The following is a 21,174-nucleotide window of genomic DNA, read 5'->3' as shown; positions in this document are numbered from 1 at the left end:
ACTTAGACTTGTTGCCTCCCAACTTTTAAATACTTCAGTTTACCATCAAAGTTAAATTTTCACATCACTCTGTCATAAAGCAGAGTATCCAACGTCATAAATGGTTGAATAAATAGGGTCAACTTACAGTCCTACTTAATTAAAGAAAGGAATAATATTCTGGTCTTTGTTTATTATTTTTAACAAAGTTATTTTGCATGGAATATGTTACGTGATTGTAAGATACTTGGAATATTTTCCATGGGAGGATTGCACATTGTCTCTTTGACCATTGTGAATTAGTTGGTCTGGAGAGTGCTTGTAAATGTCTTCGAAGTTCCCTATGCCTGTTTCTAAGTCAGTGTCTGTCTCCTTTGTATTTTTGTTTTCAGGCCAGTGGAAAATATTTAGCGAGGGAGAAGCTCAGATCAGCCAAATGTGTGAAAGCAGAGTGTGCAGGACTGAGCTCGAGGATCTGGTAAAGGTTTTGTACCTTGAAAAGTCTGAAAAGGGTCACTGTTAAGGGAGACAGCACTGGAGGGAGAAACACAAGAAAACTTATGAAAACTTGGATCTGCAGCTGGACTGCAGGCTTATTTTGCTTAAGTCAACAGTTGCCCTAAAAACCAAAACTATAATGCAGTAATTATTCACATCGTGCACAGCAAATTTGCTGCTTTATGTGTAGTGGTCTGTGTCAACCGTTCAAATATCTCCTCCAAAAGACTAGGAGGCTCTGTATTACTGGTGGGGGAAAGAGAAAGAGAGACTGTACTTTCCCAGAGGTGCATTTCTTTACAAGTTAAAAAGAGAAAACAGAACATTTTTTTTATTATTATTATTATTTGGCAAGTTATTCAAACTAACGAAAAGAAGGACACCTAATAAATGTGCAGGAGCTATGGAGAGCATTATTTCCTGTGCTGAATTTATACCATTTCTGGTGTTGAAGTGACTCATGGATATTTTTTAGTAGTGGAGGAAAAATACAAGTGATACAATACTTGCGTTGGAGACATAAAAACCAGATTTAAACTAACAAACTCCTAAGCAGCCTGCCTTTGAGATGATGTCTTGTAGTTGAGCAAACTGAGTCCATAAACTGAACAGCAGGTGTTAGTGGCAATCACTATATTTTTGTAGCAATTTGAGCAAATGTTCGCTTTTAAGTGGTTTTCACTGTTTCCTCCACCCACTTCTCTAAAAAATGTGAACTGTTAGCTCCCTATCACAGCCCTAATAACTTCATTCTTCTGGGCCCTATTAACACATGGTCTTGGCTGATAAACTGCCTTCTAAAGTGATGTGGCAGAAGGTGGTGAAGTACTGGCGGTACTTTCAAAACACCTAGAGGGTTAAACCTCCCGATTAATAACTCCTTAAGAGTTGCGACAGTGCTTAATTTATTTGTTCTGATCTGTTACAAACCTAATCTGCATTTTTCTGAGGGTTACCTCTCAATTCTCACGCTTCAAGGACAGCTCTCTCCCATGACAAACACCAAACAGCTACAGCAGGCCTTTAGAACACAGCAGCTCTGTGAAAACTGTTATCTTTGTGAAAAACAAATCTGAGAGATTCTGTTAAATTTAGTATAGCATGTCTACAGCGTGCTTAAGAAAGGTGGCTCTCACCTGCAGAAAAAGTATAATTTAAAAAATGTTTTCTCTGAAGAGTCACCGAAATACTGCACTGCTTCATGGCTGCAATGTCAGATTAAATCCCAAGAAGCAAGTGACTCTGCCTGCTTTTGCTCCCATTTTTTACTCCACAAGCAGGCAGGAATATGGCTGTTCAAACACAGGCTAGGAAACAAAGCTTTATGGAAATGGTCTGAGCCAGGGGCTGGGTCTTCACAGGGAGTGAAATCAACAGTGACAGCAAGGATTTTGAGGTTTGTCATTTTGCCAGTGACAGCACTCCAGGGTGTACCCATTTCTAAAGGGATGAAGGTGTGGGACAGCTCAGTGCTGAAGGCCAAAAGCCCGTTTCAGGCAGAGCTTCACCATTCTGAGGGGATCCTTGTCTTGAGCAGCAAACCCTGGCAGCCTCCCTCTGCAGTGCAGGCCTCAAGGCCAGGCTTCTTTGTGCCACCCAGGTCCTGCCTGTGCTGCCTGCAGCATCAGGAGGAGCGTAAGGCAGGGCTTCACAACAATGAGGAGCAAGTGAGGAGAACAGACATGAAGGTGAAGGAAAGGCTGAAGGGAATGAGGAGAACACATACAGGGTGATCTCAGGTTCTTAGTGATCTTGCCTGTATATAACCACCCCATTGTCCCTAGGCCTGGACAGAGAGCAGATAATATTTAGGAATACTTCTCTCCCTATCGAGCACTCAACACAGTCCACTGCATAAGAGGAAAACACACCAAAAAGGGTGCTCCTCCAGCAACCGCCTGGATTTGCAAGGATGAAGTACTCTCACCTAGTATCAATAAGAACCACGGGGGTCTTTCCAAGCCTCCATGGGCTGCCAGGAAATCCTCCGTGGTCCCTCCATGGCCGCAGGGCAGGCTCTGCTCGGGGCCTGGAGTGCCTCCTCCTGCCTGGCCCTCAGTGTCGCGGGGCTGTTTCTCACACTTTTCCCCTTTCGTTTTGCCCTTTCTCAAATACGCCTTCCCCGAGGCCCCTTGCCGAGGGGCTCAGCTCTGCCCTGCGGTGGGGCTGCTGCGGAACCGGCTGGAACCGGCTGGAACCGGCTGTCCCCGGCACGGGGCAGCCCCTCAGCTCTCCTCAGAGGGGACCCTGCGGCCCCGCTGCTGGTGCCTGGGCATGGGCACCTGGTAGCACTGATACCATGCTATAGAGCACAGGCTTAACGAGCACCTGGCCATTAGAAGTCCTGTATCACTGTTCATTAACAGGAGAGCGAAGTGAACTGTCCCAGCACCTTTCCACAGGACTGTAGCCTCTGCCTCCATAAATCCTGTCCTGGCGTTTGAAAGGGGTGTAGCATATCCTGAGGTCCTAAGACCTGGCTCCACCAGAGGTTACTGCAGCGTAACTGTAGCAGCAGCAGTTTGGCATCAGCAACACCCACTGCACCTGGCATCTGCCGGGTTGAAGTGTGCTGCAGAAGGGCAGAATTTTATTATAAATCTTCCAATAAGTCATGAATTAACCTTATCGTTCCTTTGGTGAAGACATTGTAAGGAAGAGGTTCTGAGGAACTGTAGCGATCTGGTGGGAAGACCAGCAGTTGATTTCTCACCTCACGGGCATCATCTTGTTTGTAGCAGTAGCTGGTGAAAAAAGACTAAGTGGAAATTGTACAGTGTTTGTAATTTTGGTTTTTTTAAGAAGAAGAAGAAGGCAACCTGCTTTTTGTATTTGTGACAGGACAGGTGGAATCCAGATTGTGTATTTATTTTATAATAAACACTTTTTAAGAAAAGCAAAAAAAAATTCATAAGCATCATTTAGTAAAATGCAGTGTTGCATTTTTCCAGTTTCTGGTCACTTAAGACAACAAAATACACAGTGTCATGTTTTTCATTCTCTTCACGGGAGGTATGTCTGTTACGGTACTTATTTATGTACTTGTTGTATCACTTTGACCTGGTTTGATAAATTAATAAACTCTGAAGTTGATAATAAAACAAGACGTCTTGTGTATGATGCTGTTTGGTCAAGATGTTTGGTTTCAGTTCCCTGTTTGCAGTCCTGCTGCTGCCACCTCAGAGAAAGCCCGAACCCGCGCACCGGGCTGGGTGCAGTGCGTGGCTGCCTGCTGTAGAATCAGGTATTGAGCTATGGAAGAGTCAGATTCAAGACTTAGACTGCTGGACAGGGTGCAAAGTAAGGCTTCAGCACTCACCTGCATCCTTAACACTTCAAGTGTGAGCTTAAACCACATGGACTTCAGCAGTGCACCTAAGACGCCAGTTTATCAAAAACCTAAGAAAGAGAGATTCGTAGGTTATGAGCAGTCCTGACTTACCGTCACTTACAACCGAGCCTGAGAAGCTCTGTGGAGTGCACTCATGGGAGTCCCAGTGAACTCAGCACCATTGTGTGGCCTTCCGCAGACAAGTTCGCTTCAATTAACTGTTGCAATATGCTGCAGTGTTTAATCTATAGGGGTAGTAGTATATTGGTGAGCTCTTGCTCCCATTTAATTCAGTTTCAGACCAAGGCAGTAAAAGCTTGCTGTAACTCAGCATCCACGGGGTCGACAGTGAGCCCTGACTGCTCACTGTGCCTGAAAATCAGACATGTAAAGCTTGCAGCAGGACAGCTGTGTCCCCAGCGCTGCAGTAGTTCATTCTTTTGGGTCTTCTCTCAGGAATGTCTTCTGCAGCATTTTGCAAACCAGCTTACGCTAGCATTCATCCCAGCTAAGCTGAAAAGCTATAGAAATTATGACAACCTGGGTAACACGAACAGACAAATTAGAAGGATCAGCAGGATGCTCAAACTATCAGCTTATTTAAATTGTATAATCCAGAGCCACGACTGTTTGCTTTCAGGACTTGTTAGTAGGGCAACAATAGTATGCCGGGGAGACAGCATAGGACCTGCAATATATAGATTTTCTGCTCAGAGACATGTTTGACCTTTGGAAAATACCCAATTTAATTCAGCTTTCACCTACCCAGCATAATTAATTTTGAAAATCAAAGCATTGACTTCCATCTATGGAAACCAACTAAGGAAGAAATCAAGCACTGACAACTGAGACATACTGCTTTCTGGGCAATACATATTTTGAAGCTCAAAATAATTGGGGAAATGTTGATGGAATCAATCTGTGCTAATGACTAAAAGGAGATGGTCTTAAGAAACATAAGAAAAAAGTGTAAAACATTAACTCACACATGTCTAGCAGTGTAACTAAAATGAAGAGTATCAGCCTTGGGAAAGATGATTGTTCAAAGCAGTTCCACAGTAAATCACTTTGAATCGATAAGTACATCATATCTGAAATTCAAGATGTCTCTGAAAATTCTTTGTGAATTTAATTTCTATTATTTCATCACAACCTGCATATTCATCTTAGCCACCTTTTTATTTTAGCAAGGCATCTGTTACAAGAGCCCCTTCCATGAGGCCACCGCCTAGGCATGCATACCTGCTCTGCTCTCCTCTCCTCCTGCACCAGCCCCCTTCTCCAAGCCTATCTGAGGGGCGTTAGCCTTCCTAGTAGCTGCAGACTGAAAGTCACTAACAGTCAGGGTTGCACAGCTGCATCCCCATTGAATGTATTCTCTGGATTTCCTAACATCCAAACACTTTTTAGCAGCACACTAAATGTTATTTCTCACTTCACTCCTATCCCCCTCTCACGTAACACAGATCACCTCTGACTCCACGTGACTCCACAGGCCAGGAGGGGCTGGGTACCGAGAGGAGAGGCCTATTCACTGCTGTGTTCTGCTGAAATTACTTTTAAATATACCTACACAAGTACAAGAGAAAGAATGTGTCAGCCTAACACTCTCATCTTCATACACTCTCCATTTAAAAAAAAGGTCAAACCATTTCACAATTCAGATGATTAATACTTCCAAAATAATTGATAGCACATGAAGTATTTGCGTAATATTGGTGTGTTCTGGTGCCTATTGTGTTATCCATCTAAGATAAAAGCCAAGATTTGGAAGATTTATTGTGGGAGGGGTGAAAATTGAAAAAGTTAATCCTTATTTCCATTTATTGCTTTTGTTTGGGGTTTGAAAAATGTCTTCATCTTCTGATCTGAGGTTTTGGACTGTTTTACTTCTCGGGCAAAGTATGTCTGCAACTACATGAGTATATGAGTATGAACCCACAACCCTGCCCTTCTCACATAACACCAACCCAACTGTGAGCAAGAATGCAAAGCATCCAAAGCAAAAACAAATAATTGATTTTAACCCGGCAAAACAGTTTTTAATGTAGGCACACTGGATGACAGTTCAGCATGTTCAGAAAAGGCAGTGAGCCTGATTTCACTACCACTCAAAAGGAAAAATTCCCAGTCTGTCCTCAAATGACCTCAACTTGAGAGACAGAGATAGTACCTTACACTAAGCTTTAAGTGTAGCTAACTGCTTCCCAAACAGCACCCACAGTTAGCTGGTCTCCCTACCAAGATCAACTCTATCTCCTATAGATTTACTTCTCCTGTTTCTCTCTTCTTTATTTGTTTGTTTCAGGATCACACCACCACAAAATCAGGTAAATTAAAACTGCATTCTAGTCGCACTGAAGTGAATAGCAAAACTCCCAGTCCCTTTAAGAAGGGGTCCCTGAAGAACTCATACTGATACATACTGTATTGGCATTAAACACATTTTAGTGTGCTCTAGTATTTAGTGTATACCAAAGGTACATTTTATACTTTTCACAGATTACCAGCCACTTAATGTTCATTAGCCAGCACTGTTTCTCTAGCCTGTACTTCCCTAGCTCAGTTCTCCCCTCTACCAACAGCTAGGATGGGACAATGAATCTGAGTCCTAATTTCAGAGGCATAAATAGGAGTCAAGTGATGCTTAAGGTTTATGTACCGGGGTATTTTTGTTCCACATCTCTAAATAGGAAGATTTAGACTTTCCCGTTAAAACATCTAGCTTGAAATTAATATGGTATTTATTTTCATTTCCTGTGCTAAAGTGTTGTGCAGCATGGCCAGGTTGTGTGCTGTTAAATAGGCAGCTTGAGGTAGCTGCAGTTCAATAGAGACTGAAATAGTTCCTATATAAACTTTTCGTAGTGTACTCAGGGTGGAATGGGAAATGCTATAAAAGCATCAAACAAGAAAAGTATGCTCTTGGGCCAGTTTTTTCATTAGTGAATGAAAAGACATTGTGTAGCAGTATTTATAGTTACAGCTGCATAACTATCTCATACACTAATAGATGACAGTCACCAACTAATCAATCTTCCCAAAGTTCTTCCTAGAAAAAGGAAGATTTAATTGTAAATACAGTTATTTCGTTAACAAAAAAATTATTCTTAGAGACACATGTACAGCTCCAAGTGATGATATGTTCCAGAATGCTCTGGTTTGGTATCTGAGATCATGTTTTCAATTCTGTGCTCTTAGAATATATTTCCTTGCTTTGAATGCCATATTCTATACTCACATAAGCTAAGTCTCACAAAATCTTGGGGTTTAGATCTAGCCAGACAGTGGCATCCTTTCAAAAATGGTCCAATGACAGCATTAAAAAACATTAGAGGATGTTTACAATCAGAAATGATTATCCAGTAAGTTTAACTTTGCCATTTATGTTAATGCAAACCAGTTGTAAAATCATGCAACCAAATCCTACCAGTAGCCCTTCTCACTCACTTCCCACTATGTAAATTACTATAACCAAGTCTAAATTAAAAAAAAAAAAAGTTATTTTGAGCTTCAGCAAATGTGCTAAATTTCTGGAAATAAAAACCCTGCTGCTATTTTGCTTGAAAGACTTAGTTTATAAATTATGGATTGTTTTCACAAGTGAGAAGAAAAAACTGCAGATTTTTTTATGAATTCAAAGAACATTCAGCCTAGAGTCTCTTTTATTTTGCAGTCATAAATAACTGAAAGATTCAATTGATGATAATGGTCAAAGGCTACAGAGACTTCAGAACTTAAAACAGCTTTTCCCACCCTGATTTTTCTTCTTAATTTGAAGTCAGTCATTTTTTAGAGACCTTTGCACTGATGAGTCCCTGCTGAAGAGACTGGGCTCTTCCCATGACATCAGCTTGTAACCAGCTCCCAATTTCTTTGTAGTCAGCATGTGTTGGGAATTATTTACCCCATCTAAATGATGTCCATGATGAGATCACTCTTATTAAGACAAAGCTATCATAACTACCATGCTCATGATGATCACAGCTCATATTAATACATAGAGTGCCTAAGAAAATGTAGTCACTAATTTACTTTTCAAGCAAGAAGTTAAGCAAACCCTAGAGGAACTGAGGAGCAGAGAAACTCCTGACAACCACAAAACTGCATTTGAATACTAAATGTTGAAAACTGGAGCTCTTTTTCCTGGCCTCTCCACCAAGTAGTATATTTCTTAAGAGACATTTTATCTTTTTGCCTATGATTAAAATATTGAAAGGAGTATTTGCTAGAACCATAGCTCTAGAATGAAGCTCCAGCAAAATCAATCTGCTGGAAGATTCTTGAACCCAAGAATCCAGTAACAGGCAAATGGGCTTCTCCAGATCTCAGATTACACAGCTCAAACGTACCAGAAACTCACTGTCTGCCACTGTTCTCTTAAAATACATTTCCCCGTAAATCTACATAATAGTCACAATACACTCTGAAGGTTTTTGTGAAACTCAGTAGAAAAAGATACATCAAGTAGGATTTCAAAGGAAATTATCAGATCAAATTCTATGTACATCAGTCTGTTTGCACATTACAGGAACATCTGACCGGATATAGGAATGAGCACTTCAATCTGGACAGAAGGCACAAGAAAAAAATTAGGAAAAATATGACATTGTCTGTTATAAGTGTAAGGAGAACGATTTTTCTCATCTTCACATTTTCTTTTTAAATTGCAGTTTTCAGAGCCATTGCAAATCATTCATTGCTACTCCTGCTGAACAACCTGTGAAATCTTAATAGATTTCCAAAGACAGTTTCCAAGGGGACTGCTTAGCCCAGAGGATTCGTAGAGTAGAGCAGTTGCCACTTGCAGTTCTACTTCAGGGCAATGGGATGAACCCAGCAGATTAGCTTTTATTTCCATCTCAGAAAATGCATCCAAAGACCTTGCTTGTAAATAAAGATTGCTCTGGTCTAATACATGAAATGTAGTCAAGGTGAACCCCAGGATCTCTTCTAGGGCTGCCTCAATCAGCCAATGTATCTTAAAGCTACTGCTACTGGTCTATAATATGTTACCTAACATATATTAACAAAAAAATAGTAAAAAAATATAGACTTCTCAGTTGTATCAAAATAACCTGATTTCTATCAAGTGTCTCCTCTCTACCAGCACCCTTCCAGTCCTAGAGCTAAGGACATCTTCTTCTTGTACCTATTCTGCTTTGAAAACATTCTGGTAAAACAAGATTTTGTGACCAAAAAAAGTAGGAGAGCCAAAATCTGCTTCCTAAGAACTCTTGGTGCCCTAGCTGGGAGAAACTGTAAAATTCCAGCTCTGCTGCCGTGGAAATTAAAAAAGATCCTGGCCCATTTCTGCAAAAACTTGTGAAAAGCCAGTCTGCCCCTGCCAACAGCATAACTGTTATTTTCACTAATTGCCAACTGAGAGAGAATCCCAAAAGAAAGTTGATGATTACGCTTGGGAGACCTCAGAATGACGGAATGTTTGACAATAAGCTTTTGACTTAGAACAGGTAGTCCAACAAGTTGAAAGTGCATTTAATTAAAATGTTTTATAGATCAAAGGGTTTTCCTTTCTCACAAAGCTTCAGGTGCCATATCATCATAAACTTTTCAATTTGAAGGTTTGACTACTGCATAAGAGATGCCAAAATCAGGGAGGAAATAAGAAAATTTGACGTAACCCCTTCAAAATGAGCTTTTAAGTAAGTTAAAAGAGGCTGATGGGCTCTTTTTTACACCTTAAATTTTGCCCTATAAGCTAACTACTTTGGATATGCTTATATCTCTTTTCTCCATTATAAAATCTCATTAACTCCTCACTGGAAACACATCATCTTCCACTACCTATCTTGTATAAAACTCATTTTTCCAAAATAATAACAAATAAAATAGGGTGAAAACAAGCTTAAGGCAGTGAGGGAACTCTTTTATGAAGTGAATAGGTGCTCTCTGTGCCAATACAGTCTGTTTAATCACAGCCTAACATTTTAATTATGTATATAGCTAAGCAGACTTGCTTGCATTGGCTTAATTATTCTGCATGATAATATGAACAAAGGGCCTCTGTTAAAGTAATCAACAAAAATGTTAGCTGGCTGAGTTTCCTCAAATGTTCCAGGAGCAATGAAAGATCTGATCATTAAGCATTTACTGCCCCTGAGAGCTATTTTAAATCTGTTCCCTTCATATCACAGCTGGCCCTTTGAGTAGCCTCAAATTCTTTTTATCTGAAAGCCCTAGTAAGGCAGAACAAAAGGTTGTTTCTCATTTGGAGTGAGCTGTCTGTGTCATCTGTGTGATGTTCACTAGCAGGAGATGTCTATCTTAATGAGCTTTTGGCCAGGAACAGCGCTGCCACTTTCTAACTTTTGTCCAGTTCACAGGACTCCTGATGCAGGGCGCGCTGGATGTGTTAGAATTGTAAATGAGCCCCAGCAACTGCACATTGCATAAGGATCCCACAATAACAATTAAGCAATAGTCTCCGCTGCTGTGGGCCTCTCCTGCCAGATAATTGACCACGACGGGAGCTATGCAGAGAACCCACGCTGAAGGTGAGGACACATAACAGAAGTGAAGGTTCATTATCTTGCAATGAAAAGGAGGTTAGCACCAATGGGAATCGGGTTTTAAAGCACCAAAGGGTTAAGGCTTTCACATTCTGGAGGCATTTACCATCAATTTCTCCTTTGCCCAAGAGAAGCCAAATGTTTTGAAATACACTCCCTTTTAGTGGGCCCTGGGAATCAGATCAGTGGTAGCCATGTAAACACTCCAAACCTACCCATGTATATGGTAGAAGAGGGTCCAAGAATGCTAGGAAGTTGTGCAGAATGCGTGTCTTTATTAAAAAGCTAAGCATTCTGTCACTGTAAAAGCTTTCCATATAAAATCTGGAAGCTCGGGAAGAAAACCAACAGCCAACGTGTTACAACAAGGGAGGATCTCTCTGGTACCCCGCGAGAGTTGAAGTCCAAGTACTTTATGATCCCACTTTCCTCTGTAAGTCTCCCTCATCACATCACCCTTCCCATCACGCACAACCTGCTCTCGCAGAGATGACACACCACGGGAGCACCTGTCCATGCTGCATCTTGAGAGACACAGCTCACCTGCCCCACCGAGGAGAAAAGGGATGGGGGGAAGAGAACTACAGGAGTCATCCAGTACCATGGTGGGCATTTCCATAATTTATATGTTAGCCTTTTTCAAATATCCATTTTCTCAATGGATATTCTTCCTTAACAAAATATGTTGCCAAAATGTTGGTGATAAACCCAGCAAGAAAGAATTCAGGAAGTTCTAAAAACCTGTTAACTTATTATACGAGAGGCAGATTTACTGGGGGGGGGGCGGAATGGGGAGGTCTCCTGTACTTGCAGGCAGCCCAGTGCAGTATGTGTTTCATCCACATGACTGTGCAGAAGCTGTAGCACTATATAATCCCCAGGTCACCACCACAGCTAATTCAATCTCACATCCAGCATATACCAATGTGATATTCCTCCTGTTCAGTACAGTCTTTACTCCTGAAGCTGCACTCTTGTTTTGCACTCAGCCTTCTGCTTCTTGCTCTGCCCAGCTGTCCCAGCCCTGTACCATCCACCCTAATTCTCTTCCCTGCCCCTACCGCTCCTGCTAACAGGCCTTATCATTTTCCTTAGGCTTGTCAGTCCTCCTTGCCTTTCAGTTCCTCTGCCCCTCAGACTGCAAAGCACATTTCTTTTCAAACATCTTATTTATGCAGTTGATCATATCAGTGAAAAGGCAGTGGAGACAGATGATCATTTTGAATAAACTTGTGCCAAAAAGAAAGAGCATAGCTGAAGGGAGAAAGTGCAGTGTCACACTGTACAGGGAGGAAGCACTGGTCCCATTAGCCTATTCTGTTATTCAGGAAAGTGCCTCTAGGTGACAGTTAAATTGTTAACACACTACATCATTAAACAAGGCAATAATAAATATATATTTTTCAATTCACACTCGTTAATAAAGTCAAAGCCATTCTAGAACTGACTACTCCCAGGATCTTACTTCCCTCATCTACATTCTAGTCCAGTCCCTGAAGCTTTTCCCTTACCTCATCTGCATTTTTCCTCATGATTTGCTCTTTCCACAAATTCAATTAGTTTTGGCCACCAACTCAAAAACGCTAAAGGCTACTGGAGAACAGTGGTTTTTTCTTGTCATCTTATTGGCAAGGGTTGCTGTTAAAAAGTTAGCCTGAAGAATAAAAGGAGAAATAAAATGAGGCAAAACAATGACTGAAACTCCTACAATGCACCTGTGGTTTTAGAGAGCTGGACGTTTGTGAGTGGTTATTCTGCTTTCCTCAAATCTACCCTCTGAGACATCGACATTCACTCCCGACAGCAGATGGTAAGCAGGAAGGAAGCAAAGGACAGGAGAAAGAGAACTTTCACAGTTGTGCAGATGGCAAACACGAGGAAAGGATCTATAATGGAAAAGAAAGGGTGAAGAAACCACCACGCCAGTCTTGTCTTGTCTCTTGCTGAACAACTATGGTCGATTGACTTTGCAAATTCTTGAGCAGTTTCCTCTGCAGCATTTCATTGTTTGTTTGCATGCAAGCCTTCTTGCTGTGGTCTTGGCTCCCACGTTTGGCGTACTTCCTCTGTAGGGTGAACCTTATTTCCAGACATACTTCCCCCACCACAACCATTAGAGTGGACTATGAAATATTCACAGCCATACGCCTGGTCACAGCACAAAAATGATTCCCTTAAATTGTTCACAAATTTCAATATATACGGCATAGCAACAGCACGATGCCCTTGGGGAAAAGGGCAGATAGCAGGTGTCTACCAGTCCTACCTATAAGAGCTATACTGGGCCAAGCCCCAGTGTTTACAGCTCAAGTCTCACTGTCATCGAGCAGATCATCCCCAGCACATGCTGAAACAAACAAACAAGACATCTCAAACTTCACTGTGGTCTCACTCCAAAAATGCAAATCCCAGAATTTATCTGGATCATCCGATTTCATTTTTTGGGGTCTGAAAAAATCTACAAAGCTCTTGAAAACATCAGAACCTCACCAGAAACTGCGTGGAGAAATATTTTCTCATGCTGTTCATTTCTCTGGCCTGCAAATTCCAAAAACTGTGGCTAACTCAAGATTTTCTCCCTGAAGTTATTTTTATGCAATTCACATTCATTTATTAGTCCTGCCATCTGAAAATATAGCTCCGTATTAGATATGTTCTGGTCTTCATTTGGACCCATTTATAGAATTAATAACCTTTGATTTGGGGGAAAACCAATCCTAATTCTCTGTATCATGGATTTGTCTCAATACGCAGCAAAAGTCAGCAAGAGTTCCCCAGGAAAAGAGCTATGGATGTGATGTAAGCGTGCCACTATGTTAAGGTCAAAAAGTTACCACCAGGAACTAGCTACACCCCAAGATCTTAACAAATCCTTGCTTTTCTCCTTCTTTGATCTACTGAATAGCAGAAAATTCAAAACTGGTAAAAAAAAATCTCTTCTGCCAGCAGTCTTTGAAAACACTGCTGCAGGAGACCACACACAGGAGTGCAGAGTGTTAAAAACCGATTAGAAACTTATGTGAATAAGATAATCAATAATTAAAACCCTAATAATTTCACTTTTATAACGGGACAGCAAGAAAGAAGCAAATCAGAACTGATTTCTGGCAGTATGCAGTGTTAGCATTCTGGCATTATTTTCCATACACACAGATCTACCAAAATAGAAACAACAACCATTAAAACAGTTTAAAAAAAATAAACTTGCTTTCACTAGAGATAATAACACTTCTCCCCACCCTGACAAAACATCCTTTTATTTGTCAAGTCAGGAAAAAAGGTCATGACAGTTTTCATAAAATTTGGACAATTTTCAGCCAGCTCTAACAACAATGACAAACAACAGCTGAGAGACTTAAAGCCAATGTAGGAGGGAGAGAGAGCTCTGCACTGTGAGGGATTCATGCTTTCCTGTATTTCATTTCTGTATTATTTCTATTTTATGTGTTTAGAAAAGCATTTATACACATAGATGTCCAGGCCTAAATTTATGCCTGTTTTCAGGCCAGTTATACCTCTGTCTCTCCTGTCTGCCCTTCCAGTTCTTTCTTATTAACTCCAGTCTGTCTGGGTTAATTTGTGAAAAAGCCTCAACTATAGTTTTCTGATAAGGAAAAAAAAATTGTGAAAAATATTACATTCATCATGCCTTTCTCCACTTAGTTTCCGTTTCCGAATATGCTGGTTTTGGCTGGGATAGAGTTAATTTTCTTCACAGTAGCTAGTGTGGGGCCATGGTTTGGATTTGTGCTGGAAACAGTGTTGATAACACAGGGATGATTTCGTTACTGCTGAGCAGTGCTTACACTGAGTCAAGGCCTTTTCTGCCTCTCACCCCACCCACCAGCGAGGAGGCTGGGGGGGCACAAGGAGCTGGGAGGGGACACGGCTGGGACAGCTGACCCCAACTGACCAAAGGGACATTCCACACCGTATGGCGTCATGCTCAGCATAGAAAGCTGGGGGGGAGGCTGGCGGGGGCCGCTGCTCAGGGACTGGCTGGGCATAGGTCGGTTGGTGGTGAGCAATTGTTGTCATTTGCATCACTTGTCTTTCTTGGGTTTTATTTTTCTGTTATTTTTTCTTTTTCCTTACAATTAGTTGTTGGTGGTGGTTGTTATTAAAACTGTTTTTATCTCAACCCATGAGTTTTCTCACTTTTACACTTCCGATTCTCTCCCCCATTCCACCAGCTCTCTATTTATTTTACATGAAGAAAAAACAAAGAATGGGTGTGAAAGCACAAAAGGGGAAGAAGCAGGTCTTCCTGTCTCCAGTCTCCTACTGGAAATGCTTCTCAGCCCCTTCCTGTGCAAAGCTGGCATCTTACAGCTAAAGGTGCAGCACCCAGACTTATCACTACCTATCTGCCAAATTTCCTTAAGTCCCTGCTAGATTATTTGTGACATCCAACTTGAATCAGTTATAAAAGCGCTAATTTTCAAAAAGTTATCTATCCATAAAGACTATAAAGCTGAGTACCAAAACTTACTCGTCCTTTGATCAGGATGGCTTACTAACTGTTAGACAGAGTCAATAAAGATTCTCTTCCCTGAATATAAAAAATTGTGAATATTTACACTAGAAATCCAACAATGAAAACTATATTAGGGTCAAAATATCTTGCCCTGGTTTTGTTTCTTGACATGTATATTCCAGAGTTGTTGAGTTCATCATGATTGTCTCAGCTCTAGGAACAGCATCTCAGAGTACCCCTGGCCACACCTACCATGAACAAACATATAAGTAAGTGGATAGATGTGGTACATAGTCACTGTATGTTATTTGTCACCCTTATGTCACCGTGGTCAGGTCTAACAGCATTTTCCATGCCCAGGTAATCTGCCTTTCACCTAAAAAAGACTCTGAGTAGGACAATTGTGTTGATGCTGCGTGGCCGAGTCCACACCAGTGAACAAAGCGAGGTTCAAGACGACTTGAGCTGCCTTCTTGTGTGTAGTGCTTACAGCCGAATGGAAGCTGGGCAGCAATGACCCGCAAGAGCCAATCATTAAGGAAGTCAACCAGATTCTGAAGAACTGAACACATTTCCTAGTGCAAAATCTAGCCTCTTCTGATGCAACGTGTTGAGTAACAGAAGACAGAAGCATTGCCTGCCCTGTATATACTCCAAGCAGCACTCTTTCTAGCAAAATGGGTATTCAGGGCTGTAAGATGTCCCCATGGTGGCTACATGCTGCCTAGTTCTCTTATGGACTGTTGGATTAGCTGCTCCCTGCAGCAGTGAGATTCTACCAACAATTTTCTCCTAAGTGAGTAGAAGACCTTCATCAAGGATGGTTAGATCCACTTTGTCCCAGCATTAACAAAGCACAAGAGCAGAGTAAGCCAGGACGACGTTCACAGGGGTTTTGACCTACATTTCCAAACTGGGTTCTGAGTTTGTGCAGATTCAGAGTCACCTGGCAGAAACCTCAGAGCACCTATTCTCTAAAAATGCATCTTTCCCCAGTATCTCAAATTAGACACCCAAAGAATAAATAAATCTGCAGCACTAATATTCAACTTCCTATTTTCACTAGTAGCAGCTTTTGCAGGGATAATTTAATTCTTCTGTTTCATCTAGCATTGAGGCTTGTAAACTTCTTTGAGGATCCCTACCAGGAATTCATCAACGTGAAGGATATATACTGGGAAGATCATAATCAAGTCAATCAAGGGGAGAAATTCAAAAGCTTTGCCACTAAAGGAATCAAACATAAAAGCCTCCCTGGGGGGAAGAGGTTTATGTACCATGCCTGGCCTATGTTAAGAAAATTAAAACTCGTTTCACAACATAAAAGAGCCAAAGTGTCAAGTCACTAAAACCAGTTTCCAGTACAGATGCCCTTTTCCAGACTGGTTTATGAGGGAAATACAGATTTATAATACATTTAAAGAAACACAACTGACAAAAACATAACTAAGGGATATATACAAGGAAGACAGCACAGAACATAAATTAAACAAGGACAATTTAAACGCAATTTAGCAGCCGTCCATGTTGCTAAAACTAAGGATACTTCTGTTTATATACATGGCAAACTTCTTACTTTTTTCAAAGGAAATGTTTGCAGAGCAGATACCTCTAAGGAAGCTGGCCTAACATAAGAGTTGATGTTTGCTCTTATTATTTCCCAGAGCCTATTCAGACGGAAGGGTAGCAAGGCATGAGAAAGGGAATCCAGACTACTCTGGGGTATGTGTGTCAATGAATGGAAAACGTACTTGGGTTTGCTGCTTTTTAGTTCTGTTGGAATAGGCAATTCTCCCCTTCCCTCCCCCTTGTCTGGTTCAGTAATTTTGTTTTGAAAGCCTGCATATTTAAGGTGAAGCACGTTTTAAATACAGAATTCGGAGCAGGATGGAAAGAAATCAGTTTTCTGAAGAAGGCTGTCAATGTAACATCCAGAAAAGGAGAACAGGATACAAACGGACTGTTACAGGGTGCATGTCAAAAACAAGGTATCATCTTCCTTGCATGCAAAAAGGATGATCTACTAGTTCCTTAACAAAACTGTCCTTCCCCTTTGAAACTGTGTCATATAGAGGACTTAACAGAAATGAAATAGAAAATTTAGCTGAACAGAAAAATGGGGCTCTTTAAACTTGAGGAAGTAAGATGATCTCTAACTTGATGTTAGCAGCGTTTTGGGAAATGCAGCTACATAACTGGGTAAACATTTTGTTGCCTCCAAGAAGAGCCATAAAGAATCTGGGGGAGATTTTTCAAAGCTGCCTTAGGGGCTGGATGTCTAATCCCCATTAAAATTAACAGAAACTGGCTCCTTAAACCCAGTCGATGGCTTTGAAGAATCAACTCCGTGGGGGGAATATGTAGTATCAAAGGGTAGGGATGAGTTGTATGGTTAACTGCATCATATGGGAGTCACTTGTTTGTTTCTTTTTTTCTTTCTTTGAATAAAAAGGAAGTGGGAGGGAGGAAGGCAACAACAACAATAATAATAGAGAATAATAATAATAATAATAATAATAATAATAATAATAATAATAGAGATTGAGCTAAATACCCAGACAGATTTTTCCCAATGGGCTTTAAACACTTCAAACACTGTGGAAGGTTTTATAATGGTAACTGGAATTCTCTGACTGAACTAAAGATTCAGATCTTTTCTGGCATGATGATACAATTTAGCAAATCATTATTGGCTGGAACACAGTTTTTTTAAGTTTATTTTTAAGCCTGCCAATTTTCTCATTTTATTCTCCTAAGGTTAAAGAGAAGCTTTTAGATATCCAGTAAGAAAGAAAAAAATGAATTAAAATGTCATGAATGTAAATGGTGAGAACTTTCAACTATCCAAATGACAGCCCTCTTAAGGTTGAATTTTTTTTGGAACATTAATAATCCTGAACACTTTGAAACTATTTACACCAACTGGACTTAAAAAGCAGTTTGTATTTAAGACTGGTCCTTTCCTTAAATTACTACAAATGTTTATGAACTGCTGTTCTTATTAAGTATTGGTAATATCCAATAAAACTTAGAGGCAACAACTTAAAAATTGATAAAAGGAAAATATTTAATGCAGAACAAGAATCTCTGGAACTCATAGACACAGGAGATAGTTGAGGAAAAGCTCAATTGGAGCCACTGAATATTAAGTGATTACGTGAATAAAAATAGCCGCGGTTCCATAAGGCTGGATCAACAGTTCATCTTTAGGAATTTGTCATCATTTATTTAGGTGGGATTCCCAAAAAATACATTGTGTATGGGCAACACATTCTGTTTTCCCAGTCTTATCTAAAATAAAAACTTCTTTCATACTTACCTGAAACAGAGATACTTTTAACCTCATTATGACAATGGTCCTTGGTCCCATTTTGCAGATGGGGAAACTGAGGCTCAGGGAGATAAGGCAGTTTGCCCAAGGTCAGCAGCAGAGTCAAGAACCGGCCCTTACTCCCCACATGTCAGGAACTGCCTGCTCCATGTCCCTGCCTAGGTACTAGAACAGATTACCCGCTGCCCGGTGCTAACGCGCCTCTCGTGCTCTGCGGTGCAGGGGCCAGGCACGCTCGCCTCTCTCCCTGAATCCACCTGCAGCAGTGTTTGGCAACATGGAGAACGATGGGCCTTATTTGAAGAAAGCTGCATCACTGACGCAGCCAGCTCTCTCAGTCCCACTGTTGTTTTTATAACTAAAATCACATGCTCTTATTTCTTTTACAGGAAAAAAACTCTTCCCTAGAAAGACTCCCACAACAAAAGATAAAATGGATTGTTTTGAGAATCAGTGAGACTGATTATGTACACAGCATTTTTCCTTTAGCCTCTTTCAATATTTGGAGGTGGTATTTGTTGCAATGCAGAAAAATACACGCGAGTTGAAATGAGAGCTTTGACGGTATTAAGTTTCCCTTACAATTAAACAGCTCCTGCCTTCTCAGACACCCCACACTTGGTAGGAGCGTTTCCCTCAGCTTTTCTCCTGACCTCTGGCTTAAGGGTTTTATTTCTACAGAGTAAAATGAGAGTGAGTCCATACTTAGGTGCCAAATAGGGGTAAAAGTCACCACAAAAACATGAATAATGCTCAACGTTACCAGAAGTAAATTAAGTCTAACTAAACAAGCCATGGCAAACAGGGTAAACTCACACTGTAAGGTGGACTTTCACACAGAAGGCAGCTATAAACTGAGTGTGGCCTGCAAATCAATCAGCCCCCTGCCTCTACCTAATGAGACCCTTTTCTTTATTGCATTTTTATAGACTTATAAAACCAGCATAGGATGGATTATATGGGCCGTCTGTCTACCCTGTCCATCTGTCGCTATGCTATTGGTGTTCACTCCCGTAGACCAGGATAGTACTTGGCAGGGGTTGGAACTTAAGGGAATATAGAGGTGATTGAGACACTTTTTAAAAATTAACAAAACAACAACAGACGTACAACCTCCTCCCCACTAAAACACTGAATTCCAACAATACCAGTTTGTAAAAAGGGCTGTAAAATCAAAATTAGTCAACAGGAAAACTTCTCTACAAATGCAGCACAACACTTCAACAGCCTTTGTGTGAGTACGCTTGTGAATGTCAATCCTAATTCACATTAAAAACACAACTTCTCAGAACTCTAAATGTAACATAATTACTTAAAAAAACCAAGTTATGTCTGTTTGGGTAGAATTATTTCAAAGTTCTAGGATAATGACTTCATTTAACATGCATTACACAAAAGACATTTTTGGAGCTATTCCCATAGAATCAAAGCTTTCCTGTTCACGTAACTCATTTTTGTGATTCTTTATTTTGTCAGTGTTGCTGTAAACAATGTGCTACCCATGGCAGGGAGGGGAAAGGAGAGATTGTTTAAGGAAAAATAGTCATCCCTCCACAGAATTTTGTAGTTACATTTACCAGCTGCATAAGTGTTCTGATAAACTGCCAAAAAGGGTCACTATAAAGCAACACTCCTTTAAAGTTTTAATCCCTATTAAATGAAATTATCTGGACTCTCTCCAGAAACATTTTTGGGGGGAGAAAGGGGCAAAAGCTTCCGCAGAAGATCAAATGTTGTTGATTATAAATTCATTACCAGCATAGCTGCTAACTTCAGTAAATTAACAAGGAACTTTTATTAGATCCAATCAAGCTCTTGTTAAAGATAACAAGTTCTTTTCATTCCTTGTATTTGTGTAACAGTCACTTTTCTGGAACTCATCAAAGCTTGTTGGGAATCCATGCCAAAGTACCACTCTCTCTTTTAACAGCTTTAAAAAAATTAATGAAACCTTATGATCACAGTGAAAAAGCACTGATTATGTTAAAATATTCCAAGATAAAAGATTTGGAATTATGAAGAAATCTGCCCCAGTATCAGCAAAGAGACTGATATTCCACAGCAGAAAAGTCCTAAAATGATGAGTTTTTCCCACTTGTTTTTTATTGTTTTGTTTGTACAGAAAAAGCCGAGCTACACAGCTTCTTTATGAAATCTGATAGTGTGACAAAGATCCATTATGGTTTCACTTTAGAGCAGGCTTTCACTCAAATATTAATTGCTAAAAAGCTATTTTACATAATCAGTTTAACCATACGATTAGGTTAAGAATCCTTTCTTTATCAAATAATCAAAAGTGGGAGGGAAGAATGTTTTGCTTTGAAGCTTCTCACTAATAATACATTTTACAGCAAGTTAAGGATTTTCTAAACAAATAACTACTTCAAAAGCAAATATCTTGGTGACAGGCTATTGCACTGAGATCCCTTTCTTACGTGCCATGATCTAAATACATATTTTTCATCCATTTCATTTGTCTGCTGTCCAAGTTTACTAGTGATGAAAGAAACCTTTCTGGAAAATATTTAAGACAGTTCCAATGCCCACTGAAATAAATGTCTAGACTGGATTAGTCTAATATGAGAAGTTTTAATTTAAAACTTAAAATTATCCCTACAATAAAGTATGATAAAAGCATACACAATTGATGAGATTCATCACTTAAGAAAAGGCAATGCAAAACAGTTTTTCTCAGTCCCACCCCTCTAGCAGTACTAAAAGAAAATAAAACCTAATGGATAATACATGCCTTTTTAGGTAGGTCAGATAAAAATCCTTCTATATACAGTAAGATATTTCCACAATTTAAATTTTTTTCTACAGTCAATCAGTAGCTTATTGCTTATTACTGAGATTGCTTGAAGTCCTTTGTTCTAACAAGCTATTTAAGTAGGAGCCTTTACTGAAAGTGCAGTTCTTTTGTTTATTTCTTTTCTAGGTCTGTTGGCCAGAATGAAATACTCATGCACAGAGAAGCTGAACATGAAGATGGTCCTCCCAGTAGGACACAAGTTGTATCTGGGCA

General features: G+C 40.3%; 1 protein-coding gene across 3 annotated transcripts in view; it reads left to right on the top strand.

The window, feature by feature from the left end:
* The window catches only part of CHRDL1 (chordin like 1), a 48,186-nt gene extending 44,627 nt beyond the window's left edge, over positions 1 to 3,559 (top strand). For all 3 annotated transcript variants that reach the window (XM_072876820.1, XM_072876818.1, XM_072876819.1), the window contains one exon: positions 372 to 3,559. In XM_072876820.1, coding sequence (XP_072732921.1) covers positions 372 to 502 — 131 coding nt within the window. In that variant the 3' untranslated portion in view covers positions 503 to 3,559. The remainder of the gene's footprint in view (positions 1 to 371) is intronic.
* Positions 3,560 to 21,174: the final 17,615 nt, after the last annotated feature.

This window comes from Ciconia boyciana, chromosome 12 (assembly GCF_034638445.1).
Source record: "Ciconia boyciana chromosome 12, ASM3463844v1, whole genome shotgun sequence".
NCBI lineage: Eukaryota > Metazoa > Chordata > Aves > Ciconiiformes > Ciconiidae > Ciconia > Ciconia boyciana.
Note: the sequence above shows the minus strand (reverse complement) of the source record. Positions and strands in the feature narration are given on the sequence as shown.